Raw genomic sequence first — 22,228 nt, forward strand, 5'->3', positions numbered from 1 at the left:
GATGTAACAGCTAATCCAATTCTCTATCCATATTTGAAGCCTAATTTGGATGGGTTTCTTTGTCATTGTATAATCCTACATATCCTTTCTATGTTTTGGCCACCTGATACACCCATGTGCAATAACAGAAAGATTTGCTCTTGTCTGTCAAAAAATTTTAAACAGTAGCTTGTTCTTATCAAATTTGTTGACTGGCTTTCTAATACTAATAGTCTGCTTTCTGTGTGTGTCTCTCTCTCTTTTCCAGGGTGTGCTTCTTTCTCATAAGCCAAAGGAAAAAAATCGGATTGACAGTAATAATGAAAACTCTGTCCCGAAAGACTTTGAAAATATTGACAATAGTAATTTTGGGCCCAGAATGCAAAAGCAGAAGTTGCAGCCGGAAGTGAAGAGTAAGGCACCAACTGAGAAGAAAGCCAAGTATGAGCAGGTGGGCAAAGCCAAGGATCATTCATTGCTAGGCAAGAGCACCAATGAAGTCCTAAAGTATGGGAACTATCAGGCAAAAAATGCCAGCAATTTGCAACCAAACCACAAGACTGGGAATGTTTATAAAGATGTGATGATTGGAAAAAATACGCAAGAAATCCATTATGAGCAGACTCCCAGATGTGAAATATCAGGCAAGGAAGCATTGTCCGCACTCTCCAGGGCCAAAAGCAAACATTGTCAGCAGGAGATCGCTGAGCTGTACTGCCTTCATAAAGATGGCAAGTTAATGCCAGAAAAGGCACCTCGATTATGTCCGCTGGAGGGTAAGAGGTTCTGATACAAATTTTATTGTTAATGGGATAAGCGACTGAGGATGAGCATCTGTCTCTTCATTATTATTTCTGTTTTTTTCTCTTCCTCACATTTCACTTGCCTTTCTTTCTGTTTCTCTTTCCATGTTCTGCCTCTTTCTAATTTTGAGGTATCTCCATCATACTTCAGATGCCATACCGTCTCTCACACATTTCTGTATCACTTGTTGAAAATAATTAGAAAGCAAAGCTACTGATTTTTCCATTTATAAAGTAAGCTTATTTAAAAAGAAAAATTGCTCCTACTTCAGGAGAGAGAGGAATAAAAGTAGATCTAATGACTACTTGACCTGATGCTTGCTGGAGACCAATTAACCATTAATGCCTGTGGGAATATTGCACCTTTCAAAGATAAAGCACACATTCTTTGCAGCATTGCAGAAACCATGTAGTCGTTTTTCAGCAGTTGATTAAACTATTAAGCATTCTGACTTGTGCCCTGTGTGAAATTTCTTATGCAGTGCTGTTAAATTTGTGTGATTTGTTGGTGAAAAATGAGAGATAGAGTTAAGTTTTCTGGCCAAACCTACTGAGCTTTTCCAGAAATTTAGGTTATTAATACTCAAATCCAGTTTCACCAAGCAATGATTTAAGCTATGTACCAGTGCTTCCTAAAGCCCCATTGTGACTCCATTTTGAGGCTAAAGTCGTTGCAAAGCCTATGAGAGGAATGCTAGAAGGTCGGACAATACCTTGAAGCTTGCAATCCAGCTTGATATTCCAACACCCACTGTGGGAATCCCTGGATTATACAATGCCTGTGAGATTGACTTTGTTCAGAAAGGTTAGTCTTAAAATATTGCTTTTTTAATATTTCTATTCAAGTCAATGGTATATTCAATTGGTGTAATCCAAACAGCACACATGACTAAGTGAGGAAACCTGTTTATTAATTATTGAATTGATATATGTGATCGTGTGAGTGTTCACAAGTGGTTATAAAATGTTAACATGCAAAGAATTAATTTGGGTAATTTGGAAACACTGCAGTTACTAATATCTACATTGATTGTATTTTTTATTTTGGGTTGGAAGCCCTGAGATGGTGAAAGTACCTGATGTTTTAGTTAGCACCCCACTCCCAGTGCCATATAGGACTAGTCAATGTGTTTAATGAAACCTGAGATTGTGATGGCTGTCTGGTCATTATTAACAGCATCTCTTTGGTTGCACAAACATCGCAAATTCTGAGTCAGCAGAAGAAAAAAGAAGCAGAATAGGCAATTAATCTTCTGTAAATAAATTCCAAATGCACTCTGCCATCAAAACGATGAAGTACTGAGGTGGAAATTTCCTAATGACAACTTGCAAATTCTTGATTGTCAGCATTTAAGTGGAACAAAAATATAAGAAGTTTTGCTTCTGAAATGTTAGGGGAAGCAGTGGTAGAGGGATCATGTCACTGGATTTGTATTCCAGTGTCAAAAAGTGTGTTGCTGGAAAAGCACAGTTGAACAGGCAGCATCCGAGGAGCAGGAGAGTCGACATTTTGAGCATTAGCTCTTCATCAGGAATATAGAACCCATTTTAATGTTCTGGGAACATGGCTTTGAATCCAACCATAAAACTTGTGAAATTTACATTCATTCTGGAATAAAAAGATACCTTCATTGCAATGATGTAACACAGTTGATTGTAAAAACCTACAGAGTTCACTGATGCTCTTCAGGGAAAGAAATCTGCTATCCTTACCTGGTCTGTTTCACAGGTGACCCCAGACCAAGAGCAATGTGGCTGACTCTGAACTGGCCTCTGGGTAGTAAACGATGGGCAATAAATTCTGGGCCAGACAATGATGTCCACATTCCACGAGGAATTAAGGTGTGTCTTCACTGTGTGCAGATTGACGACATTTCAGAAATCCTTTGGTGGGAAAATCACTTTGATGTCTTGAGGACATGAAAAATGCTATATAGGTGCATGTCTCTTATACTTAACATGCATCTTCTTTGAAAGAAAAATACTTAAATAAAACTCTTGATCACAGCGGTTTGATGACCTGTCTAACTGGGTTATAATACTTCTGTGTAGTCTGAGCTTATGGAAAGGTGGTTTCTGCTTGTGGGAAAGTCTTTGACTAGAGAACATAGTCTGAGTAAAGGGTCACTGAGTTAGGACAGAAATGAGGAAGAATTTCTTCCTTAAAGTAGGAAATCTATGGTGTTCTTCACTGCAAAGACTTTTGAAACGGAGTCATTAAGTATATTCAAGGCCACAAGAGAGGTTTTTAATCAGAAAAGGAATCTAGGATTATAGAGAAAAAGCAAGAAAGTAGAGTTAAGGTTTATCAGAGCAGCCAAGATCTAATTGAATGACAGAGACAATCCGTTAGGCTGAATGGCTTATTTCTGCTCCAACGTCCTATGGTCTTATATTGGAATAGAAAAGAGGTTTTAGTGACATTTGACCTTTCTGTTTCTGCTACTTTGTTAGTCAATCACATAGCTACTGGCAAAAAAAAATCAGTGTGGACTGCTGGTGCTAAAAAAGGGCTCCCCAAGGGGAGAGCAAGGATGAAATAACAGGAGTTGAAAACGCTGATAATTGGAATGCTGTTGACTTGATGAGCTTCCATTATTATTACTAATGTTAAAACCTATATAGTTCACTAATGCTCTTTGGGGAAGGAAATCTGCTTCTCGCTATTACACATCATTTCCACCAATGAACTTCTGCAACCAATAGCTATCTTATGTGCAGCAGAGTCAATGCACCATGGTAAACTTATTAAAAAATGAAAAACAAAATGTTTAGCTCAGTTAAGAGTCTTGTGTCCTCGATATTCCTGTATTCTCTAACAAATTAATCAGATCTTTACTGTTCCGTATTTAGTTCTGAAAGTGTTCAGTAATCTCTGTCTGGAGTGGCCCCAACTGAAGTAATGTGTCCTGTAACTGCATTCCAGGAAAGATATAAAATATTGATGGGAAAGTTTCTAGAGACCAGGAACTTCCATTGCATGGACGGATGACAGAGGCTGAGGCTGCTCTCGCAGAAGAGAAGATTGAGAGGACATTTGGTAGTGTTCAAAATCAGGAATGGTTAGGACAAAGTAGATGAAACAAAAACTGTTCCTGTCAGAGTGGAATCAGGAACACAGGAGGCACTATTTAAGGTGATTGTGGAAAGAAGCAATGACAGTACAAGAAAATATTTTTAATACATTGAGTGGTAAGCAGCTGGAATATACGGCCTAATTTTGTTCTTTATCCTTTAAGAGAATGAAGGAGTCATGGCATTTGTTACCCCCATTCCTAATTGTCCTTGACTTGCTCGACTATTTCAGAGGGCATTTTGAAGTCAGCCACATTGCTGTGGGTCTAGTGTCAGTTTTAGACAAGAATGGCAGATTTCCTTTCCGAAAGTACACTGTTGAACCAGAATGATTGTCAGCAGTAAATGCCTGGTTATCATTTCCTGGGGCCAGCTTTCAATTCCAAATGTATCCATCAGATTTAAATACCACCAGCTCCCTTGGTGAGATTTGTTCCAATGTCCCCAGAACATAATCTCCACAAGACTGGACTAAATACTGAAAGGCCCAGATTGGTTCAGTCATCTCTCTTGAAAGAGAATTGGACCATTATCTGAAAAGATAAACTTTGTAGTACCGTAGAGAAAAGGCAGAGGAGGGCCTGTCGGTGCATTGCTCTGGCAAAGACTCTTCATGACAGACTGAATGTTCTCCTGTGCTGTAACCATTCTGTAACTCTGTAGTTTACAACCCAAGGCTATGAGAATATGTGGACCTTCTGACAAATTTTCAACCAACAATATTGGTTATAAGTGGGGCAGTGTGGTTTGTGCTGTTGCTCCTGATTTCAATTATGTCAGTATTTAGTGCGCTTAGACTTGGATGCTTCTGGTACTGTTATTTTTAGAGTGACAATGTTGTTTTGCTAATGTTATTTGACCACTTTACCGATGAGAAACAGGGAATGTGGACAACATGAAACAAAAACAGAAGTTGCTGGAAAAGCTCAGCAGGTCTGGCAGCAACTGTGGAGAGAAATCAGAGTGAATGCTTCAGGTCCAGTGACCTCCTTCAGATTTTCCAGCAATTTCTGTTTTAGTTTTAGATTTCCAGCATCTGCAGTTCTTTCAGTTTAATGTAGAATATTTGTCTGCCAGTGTATTAACTTCTGTGGAGGACAATAAAAGTGGAAATGTAGGAGAGAGGGTGTTGATATTCTGCCTCCTCCCCACTTGAATCCATAGGATTTCAGACACACCAAAAGATATGGAGAGCTTTAAATTCGGTTTCTCCCCAAATCCCTTTGACCTAGCTAGTAGCAATTCTGTTATCACAAGCCTGACTGCCCCAGCACTTTGTTAACTGTTGGTGTATATTACTGCGTTGCATTTGATATTTTATGCTGTTTTGTAGCTAATGTCCAGTACCATTTTAACAACACATACATTAAACAAATCTGACCAAGATTTAAGGAAGATAGTTTTGAATTAGTCAAGCAATTGAAGGGAACTTTGTTTATGATCTTTTGAACTAATCTGCACACTTATTGATGATGATGATGAGCTCCTGAGATCAGCTGAATAAAGAAGTTTGATCACTTTAGGAACTATTTGGTTGATGTAAAAACTGAGTGTCTTTTTTGGAGGTAATTGTCACTTTTGATGAAAAGCTGGTAGAGGATCAGATTAGACACAGTGCCTGACATTCCATTCTAGTGAAGTCAGTCGGGTGAAATGTTTGACTGCTATTTGTCTTCAGAGCCCAAGGTTGAAGAATAAATATGGAAAGCAGTTTGATCAGGCAGCAAGGGCTGTTGAAAAGGGAATACAAGCAGAGTCTGCCCCAACTTCCAGAAGAATCCACAGTCAAAGTGTCAAATGTTGTTACAGAGACAAAGTGGTATTTTAAAAAAATTCTAGTTATTTCCTGCTGCTCCCAGTCTCCACATCAATAAGAAGATGAGAAATACGAACAGGAGTAGACAATAAGGTCCCTTGAGCCTCAGTCCCACTTTCCTGCCTTCAGCTATCCCATATTCCTTGATTTCTTTGATTGCACTCTGGTTGAAGTTGCTTCCTAAGGAGCTAGACGACCAAGCCAGATTCCACAATTCCACATTGTGCATTACTCTTGCCATCACAAAGCTGAGTATCCTCAGTTTTATCACAGGCAGATGTACTATGGCAACTTCATTTACTTTTGAAAGCAAATCCATTTCAAGTATGGAACAGATTAAGAGTAAAGCTTTTAATGAATAATAAGGTGTGTGCATATTACTACTGTATTCTTATAACAAATATTTTACTGTATCAGGGATTGTATTAGCACAATGTGAATCACGTTGAACCACTTGCTAGTACGATAAAGCTCTGCACCATATAACAAATGTCATTAAGTCATGAAATTGTGATTTTACAAATGGAAATGTATTATGGTATTTGCATTTAAATAGGGAAACATTGAAAAACATTAAGCAAATGTAAGATAGTACAAAAGGTTTAGAGGGTGCATTTATAATCAGGACTGAACATTCGACGATGTACTGCAGTTATGTCTATATACCTGGGAGGTTTACCATGCTTTTATATCTAATGCTAATGTAGGCATTATCTGAGCAATGACCCAGTGATTGTTAGATAGCTTTTAGCTCACTTTTAAACACTGTCACTTTTAATATCTTTTTTTATATGTCAAGGGGATTGTTTATTATCATTTGTTTGAGAGCTTTAAGTCCCAAACTTTATAGAAATTGTACTTGAAATTGGGAGTAAAGATTCAAGATTCAGGAGGACAATGCTGTTTTGGAGTAGATGGATAAACTGTAGGTCAGTTAATTGACATTTGGTTTCGTGGAGAAAGTGAGGGCTGGAGATCAGAGCTGAAAATGTGTTGCTGGAAAAGTGCAGCAGGTCAGGCAGCATCAAAGGAACAGGAGAATCGACGTTTCAGGCATAAGCCCTTCTTCAGGAATGAGGAAAGTGTGTCCAGCAGGCTAAGATAAAAGGTAGGGAGGAGGGACTTGGGGGAGGGGCATTGGAAATGCGATAGGTGGAAGGAGGTTAAGGTGAGGATGATAGGCCGGAGTGAGGGTGGGGGCGGAGAGGTCAGGAAGAAGATTGCAGGTTAGGAAGGCGGTGCTGAGTTCGAGGGTTGGGACTGAGACAAGGTGGGGGGAGGGGAAATGAGGAAACTGGAGAAATCTGAGTTCATCCCTTGTGGTTGGAGGGTTCCTAGGCGGAAGATGAGGCGTTCTTCCTCCAGCCGTCGTGTTGCTATGGTCTGGTGATGGAGGAGTCCAAGGACCTGCATGTCCTTGGTGGAGTGGGAGGGTGAGTTGAAGTGTTGAGCCACAGGGTGGTTGGGTTGGTTGGTCCTGGTGTCCCAGAGGTGTTCTCTGAAACGTTCTGCAAGTCGGTGGCCTGCCTCCCCAATATAGAGGAGGCCACATCGGGTGCAGCGGATGCAGTAAATGATGTGTGTGGAGGTGCAGGTGAATTTGTGGTGGATATGGAAGGATCCCTTGGGGCCTTGGAGGGAAGTAAGGGGGGAGGTGTGGGCGCAAGTTTTACATTTCTTGTGGTTGCAGGGGAAGGTGCCGGGAGTGGAGGTTGCGTTGGTGGGGGGTGTGGACCTGACGAGGGAGTCTTTTCGGAACACTGATAGGGGAGTGGAGGGAAATATATCCCTGGTGGTGGGGTCCGTTTGGAGGTGGCGGAAATTACGACGGATGATACGATGTATATGGAGGTTGGTGGGGTGGTAGGTGAGGACCAGTTGGGTTCTGTCCTGGTGGTGATTGGAGGGGCGGGGCTCAAGAGCAGAGGAGCGGGAAGTGGAGGAGATGTGGTGGAGGGCATCATCGATCATGTCTGGGGGGAAATTGCAGTCCTTGAAGAAGGAGGCCAACTGGGTTGTACGGTATTGGAACTGGTCCTCCTGGGAGCAGATGCAGCGGAGACGATGGAATTGGGAATATGGGATGGCATTTTTACAGGGGTCAGGGTGGGAGGAGGTGTAGTCTAGGTAGCTGTGAGAGTCGGTCGGTTTATAGTAAATGTCCATGTTGATTTGGTCACCTGAGATAGAAATGGAAAGGTCTAGGAAGGGGAGGGAGGAGTCTGAGGTCCAGGTAAATTTGAGGTTGAGGTGGAAGGTGTGAGTAAAGTGGATGAACTGTTCAACCTCCTCGTGGGAGCACAAGGCACCGCCGATACAGTCATCGATGTAGCGGAAGAAAAGGTGGGGGGTGGTGCCAGTGTAGCTGCGGAAGATGGACTGTTCCACATATCCTACGAAGAGGCAGGCATAGCTGGGGCCCATGTGGGTGCTCATGGCTACTCCTTTGGTTTGGAGGAAGTGGGAGGATTGGAAAGAGAAGTTGTTCAGAGTGAGGACCAGTTCAGTCAGTCGAAGGAGGGTGTCAGTGGAAGGGTACTGGTTGGTACGACGGGAAAGGAAGAAGCGGAGGGATTTGAGTCCTTTGTGATGGGGGTGGAGGTCTACAGGGACTGGATGTCCATGGTGAAGATAAGGTGTTGGGGACAAGGGAAGTGAAAATCATGGAGGAGGTGGAGGGCGTGGGTGGTGTCCCCAACGTAGGTGGGGAGTTCTTGGACTAAGGGGGACAGGACCGTGTCGAGGTATACAGAAATGAGTTTGGTGGGGCAGGAGCAGGCTGAGACAATGGGTCGGCCGGGGCAGCCGGGTTTGTGGATTTTGGGCAGGAGGTAGAAACGGGCGGTGCAGGGTTGTGGGACTATGAGGTTGGAGGCAGTGGATGGGAGATCCCCTGAAGTGATGAAGTTATGGATGGTCTGGGAGATGATGGTTTGGTGGTGGGAGGTGGGGTCATGGTCAAGGGGGCAGTTGGAGGACGTGTCCGCGAGCTGGCGTTTAGCCTCAGCAGTGTAAAGATCGGTGCGCCAAACATCGTGGTCAGACATTGTGAGTTAAGGCTGAGCAAAGCCTGTGATAATAAAACAGTGTCCCTAACCTATGAAATCCTAGGTCTCATTGACCAAGTGTTTGTATTTACAGCACGTAAAGACTACTGGTTGTGTGACATTGATTCTTTCCAATGATGTTGATTGACTTTAAAGTGTTTATTAGGAGCTTGTTAAATAACTGCCAGACACAGTAAAGCTGTCAAATTCCTGATGTTTAACGCTGGATATCCTTCACATGTTGAACACTAGAGGTGAGATAATATTGAGCGCATCTATAGCTAAGGAAGGGAGTCCTGTCTTCGTACTGCATCTAGGATCTCTGATATTTTAGCCTATCAAAATATTCTTTGTTAAAAGTTTTGAGTAAAGTGTCTCTGATGATTATCAGATGTTCCAACTACTGCCACTATTTGGAAGCACTTTATATGTTAAAGGCTTAATATGTTTCCTACATTTGGATGTTTAGACATCTTACAGAGATGATTAACTATCAAAGACTTGGTTTCTCTGGTTCTTATTAATTGCTTCAGTAATCTCTGTTGTTGCTGAAAATCATCAGTTGCTAACATCTATACTGCTTCAGTGTCCCTTCGAGCTGCTTTATTGCTGATCCTATTCTTACTGCTTTCTCCAAGTAACAGAGCATTATAGTTGTGGTACAGTAACCAATTGATCCCACCTATACAGGGAATATCCTGTTTTCCATTCATTCGAAAACAGGCTGCGTTAGAGACCAGACACAGTTGTCCTTCCTCCTATCTGATCAGGAAGCAATCAAACCTGTGAGAATGGAAGGATGATTTAAAACTGTTTATGAGATGGAAATGAAGAAAAGATGGTATGGACTGATTATATAAAATAAGAACTGCGGATGCTGAAAATCAGAAACAAAATCAGAAATTGGTTGAAAAATCCGGCAAGTCTCGCATCATCTATGGAGAGAAATCAGAGTTAATATTTGGGTCCAGTGACCCCTCTTTAGAACTCAAGACAGGTTACCAGATCCAAAATGTTACCTATGGACTGATTATATTGCGCTAGTGTTTCTTGTTCATGATTACTTCTTAGCAATTGTATTTTTTTTGTTAGTTTTCAGTAAAACAGTTAAGTTTATACCAATGATGACCTCCTTTTGACATCCATCCCCCTTTGTCCTTTGTTTGGTTTCCCAAAATGTTTGGGTTCTCTTATCACAGTACAGCAGTTCTGCTACCCATTATAAACTGCTGGTTAAGGGGTACACTATCTGAAGTACTGAGTCCAGCTACTTTTGGAGCGATGGTTACACCTTTGAAGATGCAGAGGAGATCTACTAGAACACTATCGTGGATAGAAGATTTTCACTATGTGAAAGTTGGGGTTCTTGTGCTTGGAGCAGAAAGGTTTAGGGAGAGTTTTAATATAGATTTATTAAAAATGTAAAGAAGTAGAGTAGACAAGGAGAGGTTTTCACTGACAAGTGGATCGGGAACTATTTAAGACTTATTTAAGGCGCAGTAGCTGCAAAGGAATAAAAGGGATTTCTTCTAACGTGATGATTAGTTGTCTGCTGGAAAACACTGCCTGAAAGCATGGTGGAAGCTGGTTCAGTCATAACTTTCTAGGAGAAAGTGAGGACTGCAGATGCTGGAGATCAGAGCTGAAAATGATTTGCTGGAAAAGTGCAGATCAGGCAGCATCCAAGGAGCAGGAGAATCAATGTTTCGGGCATGAGCCCTTCTTCAGGAATCCTGAAGAAGGGCTCATGCCCAAAACGTCGATTCTCCTGCTCCTTGGATACTGCCTGACCTGCTGCGCTTTTCCAGCAACACATTTTCAGCTCAGTCATAACTTTGCAAAGATAATTTGATAGATGGATAGATAGATTTGAAGGGGGAGTTCTTGCAGGGCATGGGGAAAGAGCAGGAGAGATGGGACCATTAGCTTACTTATTCAAAGACCCCAAAACATACATGCACAACAAGGTCCCACGGAAAGCAAGAAGATATTGCTGATAATCTGATTCAGTGCTGATTTTTTTTTGATTCAGTGCTGTTAGCTGTGGGATAATTATTGGCTAATGAAGCTAGAGGTGCTTATCTGCTGCTTTGACACTGCAGTGAAAGGTCATCCTAGATCATAAGTAAGTTTCTACAATTGAACCTGAACCACCAATCTTTTTGATTCAGCAGCAGGAATATATCACTGAGCCAAGACTGGTGCCTTTGACAGGTTCTTGAGCAGTGGCAGAAACTGCTTACTGTTTAAAACAGCAATGCAGCCTCCAAATTGTTCTTGTGTTTTTGTTAAATTGAGCAAAAGGTTAAAAGTTTGAAATTTTAAGTATTCACGATGTCATTTTTAAACTCAATGCCACATTAGTTCGTGTCAAAAAGCTGCTTTTTTGCCAGACTATCTTGCTGTGAGGATTTGCTGAAATAAAACTGTACTTCATAAATCAACAGACCATGGCACCATATGTTTTAGGAGCATATTACACATTTATTACACTACTCGGCCCATCAAGTCTGCTCTACCATTCAATCGTGGTTGATATGTTTCTCAGCCCCATGCTCCTGCTTTCTCCCCATCACCCTTGCTCCCCCATACTAATCAGGAACCTATCTATCTCTGTCTTAAAGACACTCAATGACTTGACCTCCACAGCCCTCTGCAGCAATGGGTTCCACAGATTCACCACACCCTGGCTGAAGAAATTTCTCTTCATCCCATTTCTAAATGGTCACTCCTCCACCGCTAGGCTATGCTCCCAGGTCCTAGTCTGTCCTACTAGTGGAAACATCATCTCCACATCCACTCTATCCAAGTGTCTAGATGTTTTAGAAGTTTCAAGCAGAACCCCTCTCATCCTTCTAACCTCCGTCAAGCACAGACCCAGAGTCCTTAACCACTCCTCGTGACAAGCTCTTCATCCCTGGGATTGTTCTTGTAAACCCCCTCTGGAATCCCCCCAATGCCAGCACGTCCTTCCTCAGATATGGGGCCCAAAACTGCTCACAATATTCCCGAGGAACAACAGTGTAAATGTTCACCTAACTGCTTTCTAAAAAAATTCTGTGAAACGAAGAATGAAGCATTCCTTCACTTTTCCCAATACCGTCACACCTAATAACCTGGAGTCAGATGAAACTTCTGAAACATGGAGTGGAATTCATCAATACATGATGGTGCGACAAAGATTAGCTTCCATTCGGGTGTCAAGAACTGACACATGAGGAAATTCTAAGTGCATGTGGGCACACTTCTCACATACAATCACAAGGATTGGGTTTACTCTCTGTCAGAGGTGATAAGGCATGCTTAGTGGTTGACAGAGGAAAATTGAGAAGTCCTAAGTGCACAATGATTGTTGGGACTGTGATGAGTTGTTTATGGTACGAAGACTGGTATATATTTTGTTCACTTGACTATTGCGTGCATTTGTTAGGGCATGGTTCTCCAAAGGGCAGATTTTACTGTCATACTACTTGTTTGCCATCACTGCTGAACCAAGGGGACTGAGGGACATTGGACCTGTTTAAGCAACAATATGGCTGTGTATTAGAGGCTAGCCTTTCTTGGTCAGTAATCTGTGTGGTGTGATTTATATTTCCAAGGCAATGCAACACGATTGAGCCTGCAGCATCCATTAGCCTTTCCATTAATGGCTTGCCATTGCAGATTCTTCAAGGTCATTTAACATGAGAAAGGATGAGCTGCCCCATGCAATCATGGCCTTGACACTGTGAGTATGGAACAGGGAGAAGGGGAGTTAAACCTCGTGGTTTAATTGTTAGGGCTGTTGATCCAGAGATCCAAGTAATGTTTTGGGGAGCCAGGTTTGAATCCCGCCACTGCAGATAGTGGAATTTGAATTCAGTAAAAGTCTGGAATTAGGAGTCTAATGATGACAGTGAAATCATTGTGTATTATTGGAAAAACCCATCTGGTTTTGTCCTCATGTCCTTTTGACACTAATGTCCTTTAGGAAAGGAAACTGCCATCCTTATCTGGTGTGGCCTACATGTGACACAAGACCCTCAATAATGTGCTTTACCATTACCTGCCCTATGGGTAATAAATGCTGGCCTAAGCAATGATACCCTCATCCAATGAATTAATACCAGAAAGGGCTTCTAGGCACAATTGACTGTTAGAACAGTCATCTTACTTTTTTTCCACATGACAACAATAGTTGCCTTGTTATTCAAGGGTGTGAAGGCTGTGTGTATAATGAGGTGGTTCTGGATGGATGCTGCCAGGGTTGGACGTCCAGTTGAAGGTTTGCAGTGAAGGGAAATGATGTTCTGGTGGGTAGGAATTTACCAAGGCTCCTAAGACAGCACCTGAACCTATAACAACTGTCACCTAGAAGAAGCAGGACAGCAGATACATGGGAACATCACCACCTGCAAGTTCCCCTCCAAGCTACTGAGCATCCTGACTTAGAAATATATCACTGTTCCTTCATTGTTGCTGGGTTAAAATCCTGGAATTCCCTCCCTGAATGCATTGTGGACTGCAGTGGTTCAAGAAGGCAGCTCACCCCCACCTTCTCAAAGGCAACTAGGGACGGTAACAAATGCTGGCCAGCCAGTGACACCCACACCTGAGTCATTAAGAAATAGGTGCATTGCTTATGATCAAATGGTTGAAGATTAGGTTGTCCCTGACAATCCTGGGAGATCTCTGCATGGTCCTGGCATCTGAGAAATCTTTGTTGTCCTCTTCATATTCCTCCACCATCTTCCTCGATTGTCAATTCCTCTCCCTTTATGATACCTCATCATACAAGGCACAGAAATGATGGCATCATGAACACCATCTGTGGTGTGTCTTGTAAAGTTCCACTGGACCAATGAAAATATCAGAAAACTCCTTTGAATAATCCTGTGGTCTGCTGTCTGATTGCACTTGTTGATCAGTGTGCAGTGTTGGACTGCTCTGGTAGGTTTCAGGATGATGCACTCAGGCCATGAGGGGTTAGCCCTTGTCACCCTCAAACAGCTGAGGCAGCTGGTGTTCTTTTTTGTCTGTGCATCATGAGTACTCCCTGGGAAACAAGCTCAAACCTGCACAGTTCGATTCCAGTGGTAAAAGATAACCCGAATGTTCAGGAAATGAAAACCATTGAATACCCAATGAAAACAGCCTGCCAATTTCTGAGCACCAAACCCCAATACGCAGACAAAACACGTCCAGAAACCATAGCTACTCTCCCCTACATCAAAGACATTTTGGAAATGTCTGCCAGATTACTCCGACCACTTGGCATCATGGTAGCCCACAAACCCACCAACACACTGAAACAGTAGCTAATGAACTTGAAAGATCCGATACAGATAACAAGCAAAACTAATGTCATTTACAAAATACCTTGCAAGAACTGTAATAAACATTGGACAAACAGACAGAAAACTGGCCACCAGGATACATGAACATCAACTAGCCACAAAAAGGCATAACGTATTCTCACTAGTAACTTTACATACAGATGAGGAACAGCACTTCAACTAGGCCAACACATCATCCTAGGACAAGCCAAACAGAGGCACGTGCGAGAATTCCTAGAGGAATGGCATTCCAACTGTAACTCTATCAGCAAACACATTGACTTGGATCCCATTTACCACCCCGAGAAAAAGAACAAGTAATGACATCACCATAGAAAATGATGTCACCATAGGAAATGGCATCACCAACCTAAGGAAACCTAAACACATACATAGAAAGCGGCCATGCCACCAGTGCTTCATCGGAGGCTCACTGAAGATGTTACCTAGTATGGTGACGAAACGTCTGAAAATGAACCTTCCAGCTCAGCAAGCAAGCCTACATCCAGAACCTCAGCCTGAGCTACAAATCTTCTCAAAACTCGCTAACATCTATGGGTGCAATATACTAAAATTGGCCCGAAAATGGGAAACCAATGCTCTTCAGAAGAGTACCATCTGCGAACAGCTGTACTTCCTGCACGAATGTCTAAGGAAACAGGTACTACCTAAATGTCTTAAATATAAACCATCCCTTAACACTGCACTAGCCAAAAGAATAGCAGAGCAAAATGGCCGCAGAATGCTTAGAAAAATGAGTAATGATGCCCGCAACAGACTTTGTCAATACAACCAAGAAATTTTGCACCAAAACACTTTACTCACCCATGCAACAGGCAATGAATGGACAGACGCAGTACAACACGCCATAGATATTAGACAACAACAAACAGAAAATGAAAAAAAATCTAAACCAGAAAAAAAAGACAAACATACGCAAAATAACAACACAGACAATACACAAGCATGAATAAAAAACTGATCTGACCGACCCTTAACAGACACTGAAAAAGCCGTCTTAGTAAGAGGACTAAATTACAACTTCCAGGATGCAGACAAGAAAGATTTCTTAGCACCATTAGAGACAACAATGAAAGATAACCGGCTCACAGAAGAAACCATGCAAACTATGAGACAGACAGTTGCACCAACATTAAGCAGGAAAAAGGAAGGAAACCCACTCAATACTCAAGAATGGAAAGCACTAGAAAGACTAAAAAAAAGATAAAAACATTGTTATCCTACCTGCAGACAAAGGACACTTGACAGTCATTTTAAATCAAAGAGACTACATTGAGAAAGCAAATGCATTCCTTGCAGATGCCAACACTAACCAACAGGCAGTGACTGACCCAATCCCACAACTAGAGAACTCAATCAGAGTCCTATGTAAAAAACTTCAGAAATCTGGAGAGATAAATAAGACCAACTTCCAAAAAATAAAACCAGACGGATCCAACACACCATGCTTCTAAGAATTACCCAAAATTCACAAATCAGGAGCCCCCCTCAGACCCATAGCCTTGCTACCAGGAACACCATCTTACAGATTGGCCAAGAAGCTACACCAAAGACTAAAATACTTAGTCGAAGACTCGCACCACTCCATCCACTCCATCCAAGAATTCCTGAATGCTATCAAAGACACCAAGATGGAAGTGGGTGAAATAACGGTCTCCTTTGACGTAACAGCCCTGTTCACATTCATCAACGTCAACCTGTTGAAGTAAACACTGACTACACTATTAGAAGACCCAAAGACACATGCACCAAACAGCACCAACTTCATCAGCAAGGACAATATCGTCAAGCTAGTGGGCCTATGCCTTACCACCCACTTCACCTTCAACAACAAAACCTACAGACAAACCAATGGAACATCCATGGGATCTTCGATATCAGGGTTCCTGGCAGAGGCAGTTATGCAGAGACTTGAACAAACAGCTCTACCAACCATCCAACCCAAACTTTGGGTCTGCTACGTGGATGACATCTTTGTCATCACTAAACGAAACAAATTAGAGGAAACCTTCAAGGCCATCAATAATTCCGTTACTGGCTTAAAATTCAATAAAGAGGAGGAAAACAACAACAAACTGCCTTTCCTAGATGTCACAGTGGAGCGAACAGCCAATGGGGAACTTCAAACCAGCGTCTACAGGAAAACAACACATACTGACCAAATATTGAACTACAGAAGCAATCATCCCAACATCCACAAACGAGTTGCATCAGAACATTATTTCAATGAGCCAACACACACTGCAGCACAGAGGAACTACACAGAGCAGAGGAAAATCACCTATACGGTGTAGTCAAAAAGAACGGGTACCAAATGAACACAATCCACAGATCTCTCAGTAAAAATTCCAAACAAGCAGACAAAACACATCCAGAAACCCGAGCCATTCTCCTCTACATCAAAGATATCTCAGAAATGACTGCTAGACTACTCAGACCCCTTGGCAACATGGTAGCCCACAAACACACCAACACACTAAAACAGCAGCTAGTGAACATGAAAGACCCTATACAATGAGCAAAACTAATGTCATTTACAAAATACCGTGCAAGAACTGTAACAAACACTACATTGGACAAACAGGCAGAAATCTAGCCACCAGAATACATGAACCTCAACTAGCCACAAAAAGACGTGACCTACTCTCACTAGTAACCTTACATACTGATGAGGAAGGACACTGATAGATAAAGAACAGGAAATGACATCACCACAAGAAACACAGGAAATGGCATCACCAACCTCAGGACACCTAAACACAAAAATAGAAAAATAGAAAGCAGGCCATGCCACCTGTGCTTCATCTGGAGGCTCACTGAAGATGTTATCGAATACAGTGTCGAAACGTCTGAAAATGAACCTTCCAGCTCAGCGAGCACACCTACACCCAGAACCTCAACCTGAGCTACAAATTGTCTTGAAACTCACTAAATGAAAACCACTTCTAGTTTAAAAATACAGCTGACTGTCGCTCTAATGGCCATATGAATGCACTCAGTTACCTGCTGTGCTTGTTGGAAACACTGTGACCTGAAGGCAGTTTCTCTCAGGATTTTACTTTCAGAATCTGTTGTGAATTTGATACATTTGTCAGTACCTCTGGACAGGGCATTTGTCACCTCCCATGTGGACCCCCTGTCGAACCCTGGAATAAACCGATGTTGAGAGCTGCAGTAACCTTAAAGCTGATTGGTATGTGGTTCCCTCCAAAGCCTGAGGACTGCAGGTCTTGTTGCATGAGTGCAGACAAAGTACCAACTGCCTCCTGAGAAAGCTTAGCCTTTCCTCACATTGCCTATCTGAAAACTGGAGGTAATTAGTATGCGCTATATATGTGCTAATGTAGCAATGCCTCTTTCTGTCACCTTTCATCTGCATTCATTTTCCTTCAGTTCCCCCCCATGCCACCCTGTCCCTAGCCATTGACTTAGCCCCACCCCCATAGCTGGCCTTGCCCTGCTTCAAACTCCAGACCTCTTCCCAGCATGGTGCAACTACCTCCATGGACATAGAACATTACAGCGCAGTACAGGCCCTTCGGCCCACGATGTTGCACTGACCTGTGAAACCAATCTGAAGCCCATCTAACCTGCACTATTCCATTTTCATCCAGATGTCTATCCAATGATTTAAAATGCTCTTAAAGTTGGCGAGTCTACTATTGTTACAGGCAGTGCGTTCACACCCCTACTACTCTGAGTAAAGACACTACCCCTGGCATCTGTCCTATATCTATCACCCCTCAGTTTAAAGCTATGTCCCCTCGTGCTAGCCATCGCCATCCTTGGAAAAGTCTCTCACTGTCCACCCTGTCTAACCCTCTGATCATCTTGTATGTCTCTATTCAGTCTTCTCTCTAACAAAACAACCTCAAGTCCCTCAGCCTTTCCTCCATACCAGGCAACATCCTGGTAAATCTCCTCTGAACCCTTTCCAAAGCTTTCACATCCTTCCTATAATGCAGTGACCAGAACTGCACGCAATACTCCAAGTGCAGCCGCATCAGAGTTTTGTACAGCTGCATCATGACCTCGTGGCTCTGAAACTCAATCCCTCACTAATAAAAGTTAAAACACTGTATGCCTTCTTAACAACCCTATCAACCTGGGTGGCAACTTTCAGTGATCTATGTACCTGGACATGGAGATCTCTCTGCTCATCTACACTACTAAGAATCTTACCATTAGCCCAGTACTCTGTATTCCTGATGCTCCTTCCAAAGTGAATCACCTCACACTTCTCTGCATTAAACTCCATTTGCCAGCTCTCAGCCCAGCTCTGCAACTTATCTATGTCCCTCTGTAACCTGCATTTCCTTCAGCACTATCCAATACTCCACCGACCTTAGTGTCATCCACAAATTTACTAACCCATCCTTCTACGTCCTCATCCAGGTCATTTATGCAATGCAACTGCATCCAAGCTACCCGTTGTTTTATATCTCATGTAAGATGAGGTCACTTCAATGATGAACTGAGTCTAAATAAGCCAGCGTTCAATTCTCACAACCACCTCCTTTGGTGCTCCAAATATTCCAGTACCCGAGGAACTGAACAAATGACTCACCATTTTGCCATCCCAGGCACTGCAGTTTTTGAGGACTCGATCACCCCCACCTGGCCCCTCCCTGGGTGATGCTGTTATGATGCTGAGCGAGACAGAGACAAAACCACAACTGTGATCCAAAGATTGAACAACCCTTTCCTGATGCATGCCACCTTGAAGCTATCAGGAAACATTTAGCATGGGTTTCCCAAGCACCGCTGACTAAATCTAAAGCTAGCACTGAGTTTATTGTCCTTCCTAATCAGATTATTGATGTCTTCCAAACAAATGTTAAATAGCTTCCTATCATCAGGTTTTGTGCTGGCTTTCCTGCTGCTGACCCATCCCTGAATTTATCTCTCAAATTCTACTCGATGTTGGAAAACCAATATTTCATCTCCAACCTAATTGTGTCTCTGCTGCCATGTATCCTGCTGTTATGGGCCCCATTAAATACTATCCAGGTTTTAAGAAACTAAAGCTATTAATCTTTAGTTCACTGGTGAGGTTAGCCCTCTGTGAACAATAGGATGTTTTGTTTAATAATCCAAATGTGTTCCAGCATGAATTACAAACTATGGATAACATGATATATGATAATCCTGCCACACTACTTAAAATAAATTGCTCCATCAAATCCTTCAATGAAGTTGCATCCAAGCTGCCTGTTGTTTTATATCTCATGCCAGTTTTTTCAAAACAGAATGCATATTTATTTCCAGCTATTTGATGTGTTTTTTGGCAGGTGGGAGGAAGGATTAAAGAGTCTTACTTAAAAGCTTTTTGTGTGCATACTGACGGAATAATCTGTTGCGTGAATTTGACCTGGTGAAGCAACATTGTATATGAAAGCTGTCAGTGGGGTGATGTGTTTGGATAAGTATTTTAAATGTCAATTCATTGAACAAAGAAATGAATTGAGTTCTTCACTTAATGATTGCTGATGTTTAATGTGATGCTTGCAATATAAAAAAATTGCTTGATTGGCTCTCGCATTGTATTTAGATTGTGCTTCTTGGGAAACGATCTCCCACTTTGGAATTCTGTATGAAAATGTTACACCCAACAAAGCCTCCAAAAATGACATATTCTTAAAGTAGACTTGTAGGAACTCATAAAGAAACTTCAGTTACTTGATTTGATTTTGTGCCTCACTATTAGAATGAAATAGGATTAAATAATAGATGCTGTGCTTTTTGATGTGCAAACAGGGGCTTTGCAAAACTTCACCTGTGATGTAAGAAGTATTGATAGATAGCTTATCATGACTGCAAATAGATAATCTAATATTGCAAAGGTTTTGAGTGGCAATTTTTTTCATAAGCTTTCAAAATAAGTTAAAATCCATTACCTCGTAATAAAACGTCCTGGAGGATTTACTGCCATTTTTGTCCAATGCTTATATAATCTTTACTTTCACCTTGCGTTCTTAATAAACAATAACAATTATCAGGCCAAGGCATTCAGATGGCTAGGATAAGTTTCTATATGTGCTCTACAATCATCTACTGATCCAGAGCCTATTGTTGTGCTTTGTTAACTGTCTGTTCAGAGCTGAAAGTGTGTTGCTGGAAAAGCGCAGCAGGTCAGGCAGCATCCAAGGAGCAGGAGAATCGACGTTTCGGGCTTAAGCCCTTCCTCAGGAATGAGGAAAGTGTGTCCAGCAGGGTAAGATAAAAGGTAGGGAGGATGGACTTGGGGGAGGGGTGTTGGAAATGCGATAGGTGGAAGGAGGTTAAGGTGAGGGTGATAGGCCGGAGAGGGGGTGGGGGCGGAGAGGTCAGGAAGCAGGTTGCAGGTTAGGAAGGCGGTGTTGAGTTCAAGGGATTTGACTGAGACAAGGTGGGGGGAGGGGAAATGAGGAAACTGGAGAAATCTGAGTTCATCCCTTGTGGTTGGAGGGTTCCTAGGCGGAAGATGAGGCGCTCTTCCTCCAACCGTCGTGTTGCTATGGTCTGGCGATGGAGGAGTCCAAGGACCTGCATGTCCTTGGTGGAGTGGGAGGGGGAGTTGAAGTGTTGAGCCACGGGGTGGTTGGGTTGGTTGGTCCGGGTGTCCCAGAGGTGTTCTCTGAAACGTCCCGCAAGTAGGCGGCCTGTCTCCCCAGTATAGAGGAGCCAGTTGGGCACCTCCCCCCTTTGGACCTGGTCAAGATTATGCCGGATCTGGGCTACCATCCACAGGCCATACGCATGGCACAGCTGCCCCTCGTGGATATGGGCCGTGTTTTCTCTTTCCCGGTCTATAAGGCGGTTAATGATGTGGGCGTGTGTTTCCAGGACTGCAATGCCGTCGAGCTGGATGTATGCTCCCTCTTCCCCCAGGAATGCCTGGTCTGCCTGATTTGTGAGAGACCTTTGTAGCAGGTCCCTCATTAACTCTTTTAGTTGCTCGATCTTTTCGTTAAGGCCCTGGATGTCTAGGGAGTTTACTACGGATCTCCCCATGTTGAGTCCTGTGAGAGCATCGTTGACTATGTCCTGTCTGTGTCATTGTGTGCGGGTGTTATGTATGTCGGTCCGGTAGTGGGTTACCCCCATGGCGTCTATGGCCCTCTCTATAACCTCCTTCCCCATCATGGCGTATAGGTTGCGTACCTGTGCTGTGCAATAGCCCGGTCCCCGGATGCCCGATTATAGCACAGGTACGACCACGTGTCGGACGTTGTCATAAAGGGCCTCTCCTTCATCCCACAATACCAGTCCCCCCGCGGGCCCCGGTCCCAGAGAGGGGCACGGCAATATCTCGTTCAACTGAGTGAGGCAAACATTCTTGCAGCTCAAAATCAGTAAGACCCGAGATAACCCAGTTTGCTACCGTCCCCATTAGTATTGATGTGGGTTTGGCTCCATCAGATATTTGACTGGTACACCAGGGATGTGCAGGAGCTTAATGTGCCACTCAACCCTCAAACGTAACAACTTCTTCAGCTTCTATTTTAATCAAAGCCACTTCCTTCTATCTCTACACCATTCCTCATCTAGTATCAAGGTTTTACACCAATAACCCTTGCCCTAACAATGCTCATTGAGTTTATCCTTCTAATATAGTTATAGAGACATAACCACAGAAACAGGCCCTTCGCTCCAACTTGTCCATACCGATTAAGTTTCCCAAACTGAACTCATCCCATTTGCCTGCATTTGGTCCATTTCCCTCTGAACATTTCCTGTTCATGTACCTGTCCAAATGTCTTTTAAATGTTGTAACTGTGCCTGCATCTACCACTTCCTCTGGCAGTTCATTCCACACACAAACCATCCTCTGGGTGTAAACGTTGCCCCTCAGGTCCCTTTTAAATCTCTATCCTCTCACCTTAAAATATGTCTTCTAGTTTTGAACCCCCCTGCCCTGGGGAGAAGACTTTTGCTAAAGGGGAGGCAATGGCCTCATTGTATTATCGCTAGCCTGTTAATCCAGAGAACCCAGGCAGTGGGGACCTGGGTTCAAATCCTGCCATGGCTAATGGTGGAATTTGAATTCAGTAAATATCTGGGATGAAGAATTTCATGATGACCATGAATCCATTGTCGATTTTCAGGGAAACAAACCCATCTGGTTCACTAATGCCCTTTAGGAAAGGAAACTGCCATCCTTACCTGGTGTGGTCTACATGTGACTCCAGA

At 42.8% G+C, this 22,228-nt stretch overlaps 1 protein-coding gene across 1 annotated transcript in view; it reads left to right on the plus strand.

Annotated features, from left to right (window-relative positions):
• xylt1 (xylosyltransferase I) overlaps nt 1–22,228 on the plus strand; it is a 261,359-nt gene that overhangs the window by 116,008 nt on the left and 123,123 nt on the right. Inside the window, exon 2 of the mRNA XM_072560173.1 lies at nt 248–755. Within this exon, the coding sequence (XP_072416274.1) occupies nt 248–755 (508 nt within the window). The remainder of the gene's footprint in view (nt 1–247; nt 756–22,228) is intronic.

This window comes from Chiloscyllium punctatum, chromosome 40 (genome assembly GCF_047496795.1).
Source record: "Chiloscyllium punctatum isolate Juve2018m chromosome 40, sChiPun1.3, whole genome shotgun sequence".
Classification (NCBI taxonomy): domain Eukaryota; kingdom Metazoa; phylum Chordata; class Chondrichthyes; order Orectolobiformes; family Hemiscylliidae; genus Chiloscyllium; species Chiloscyllium punctatum.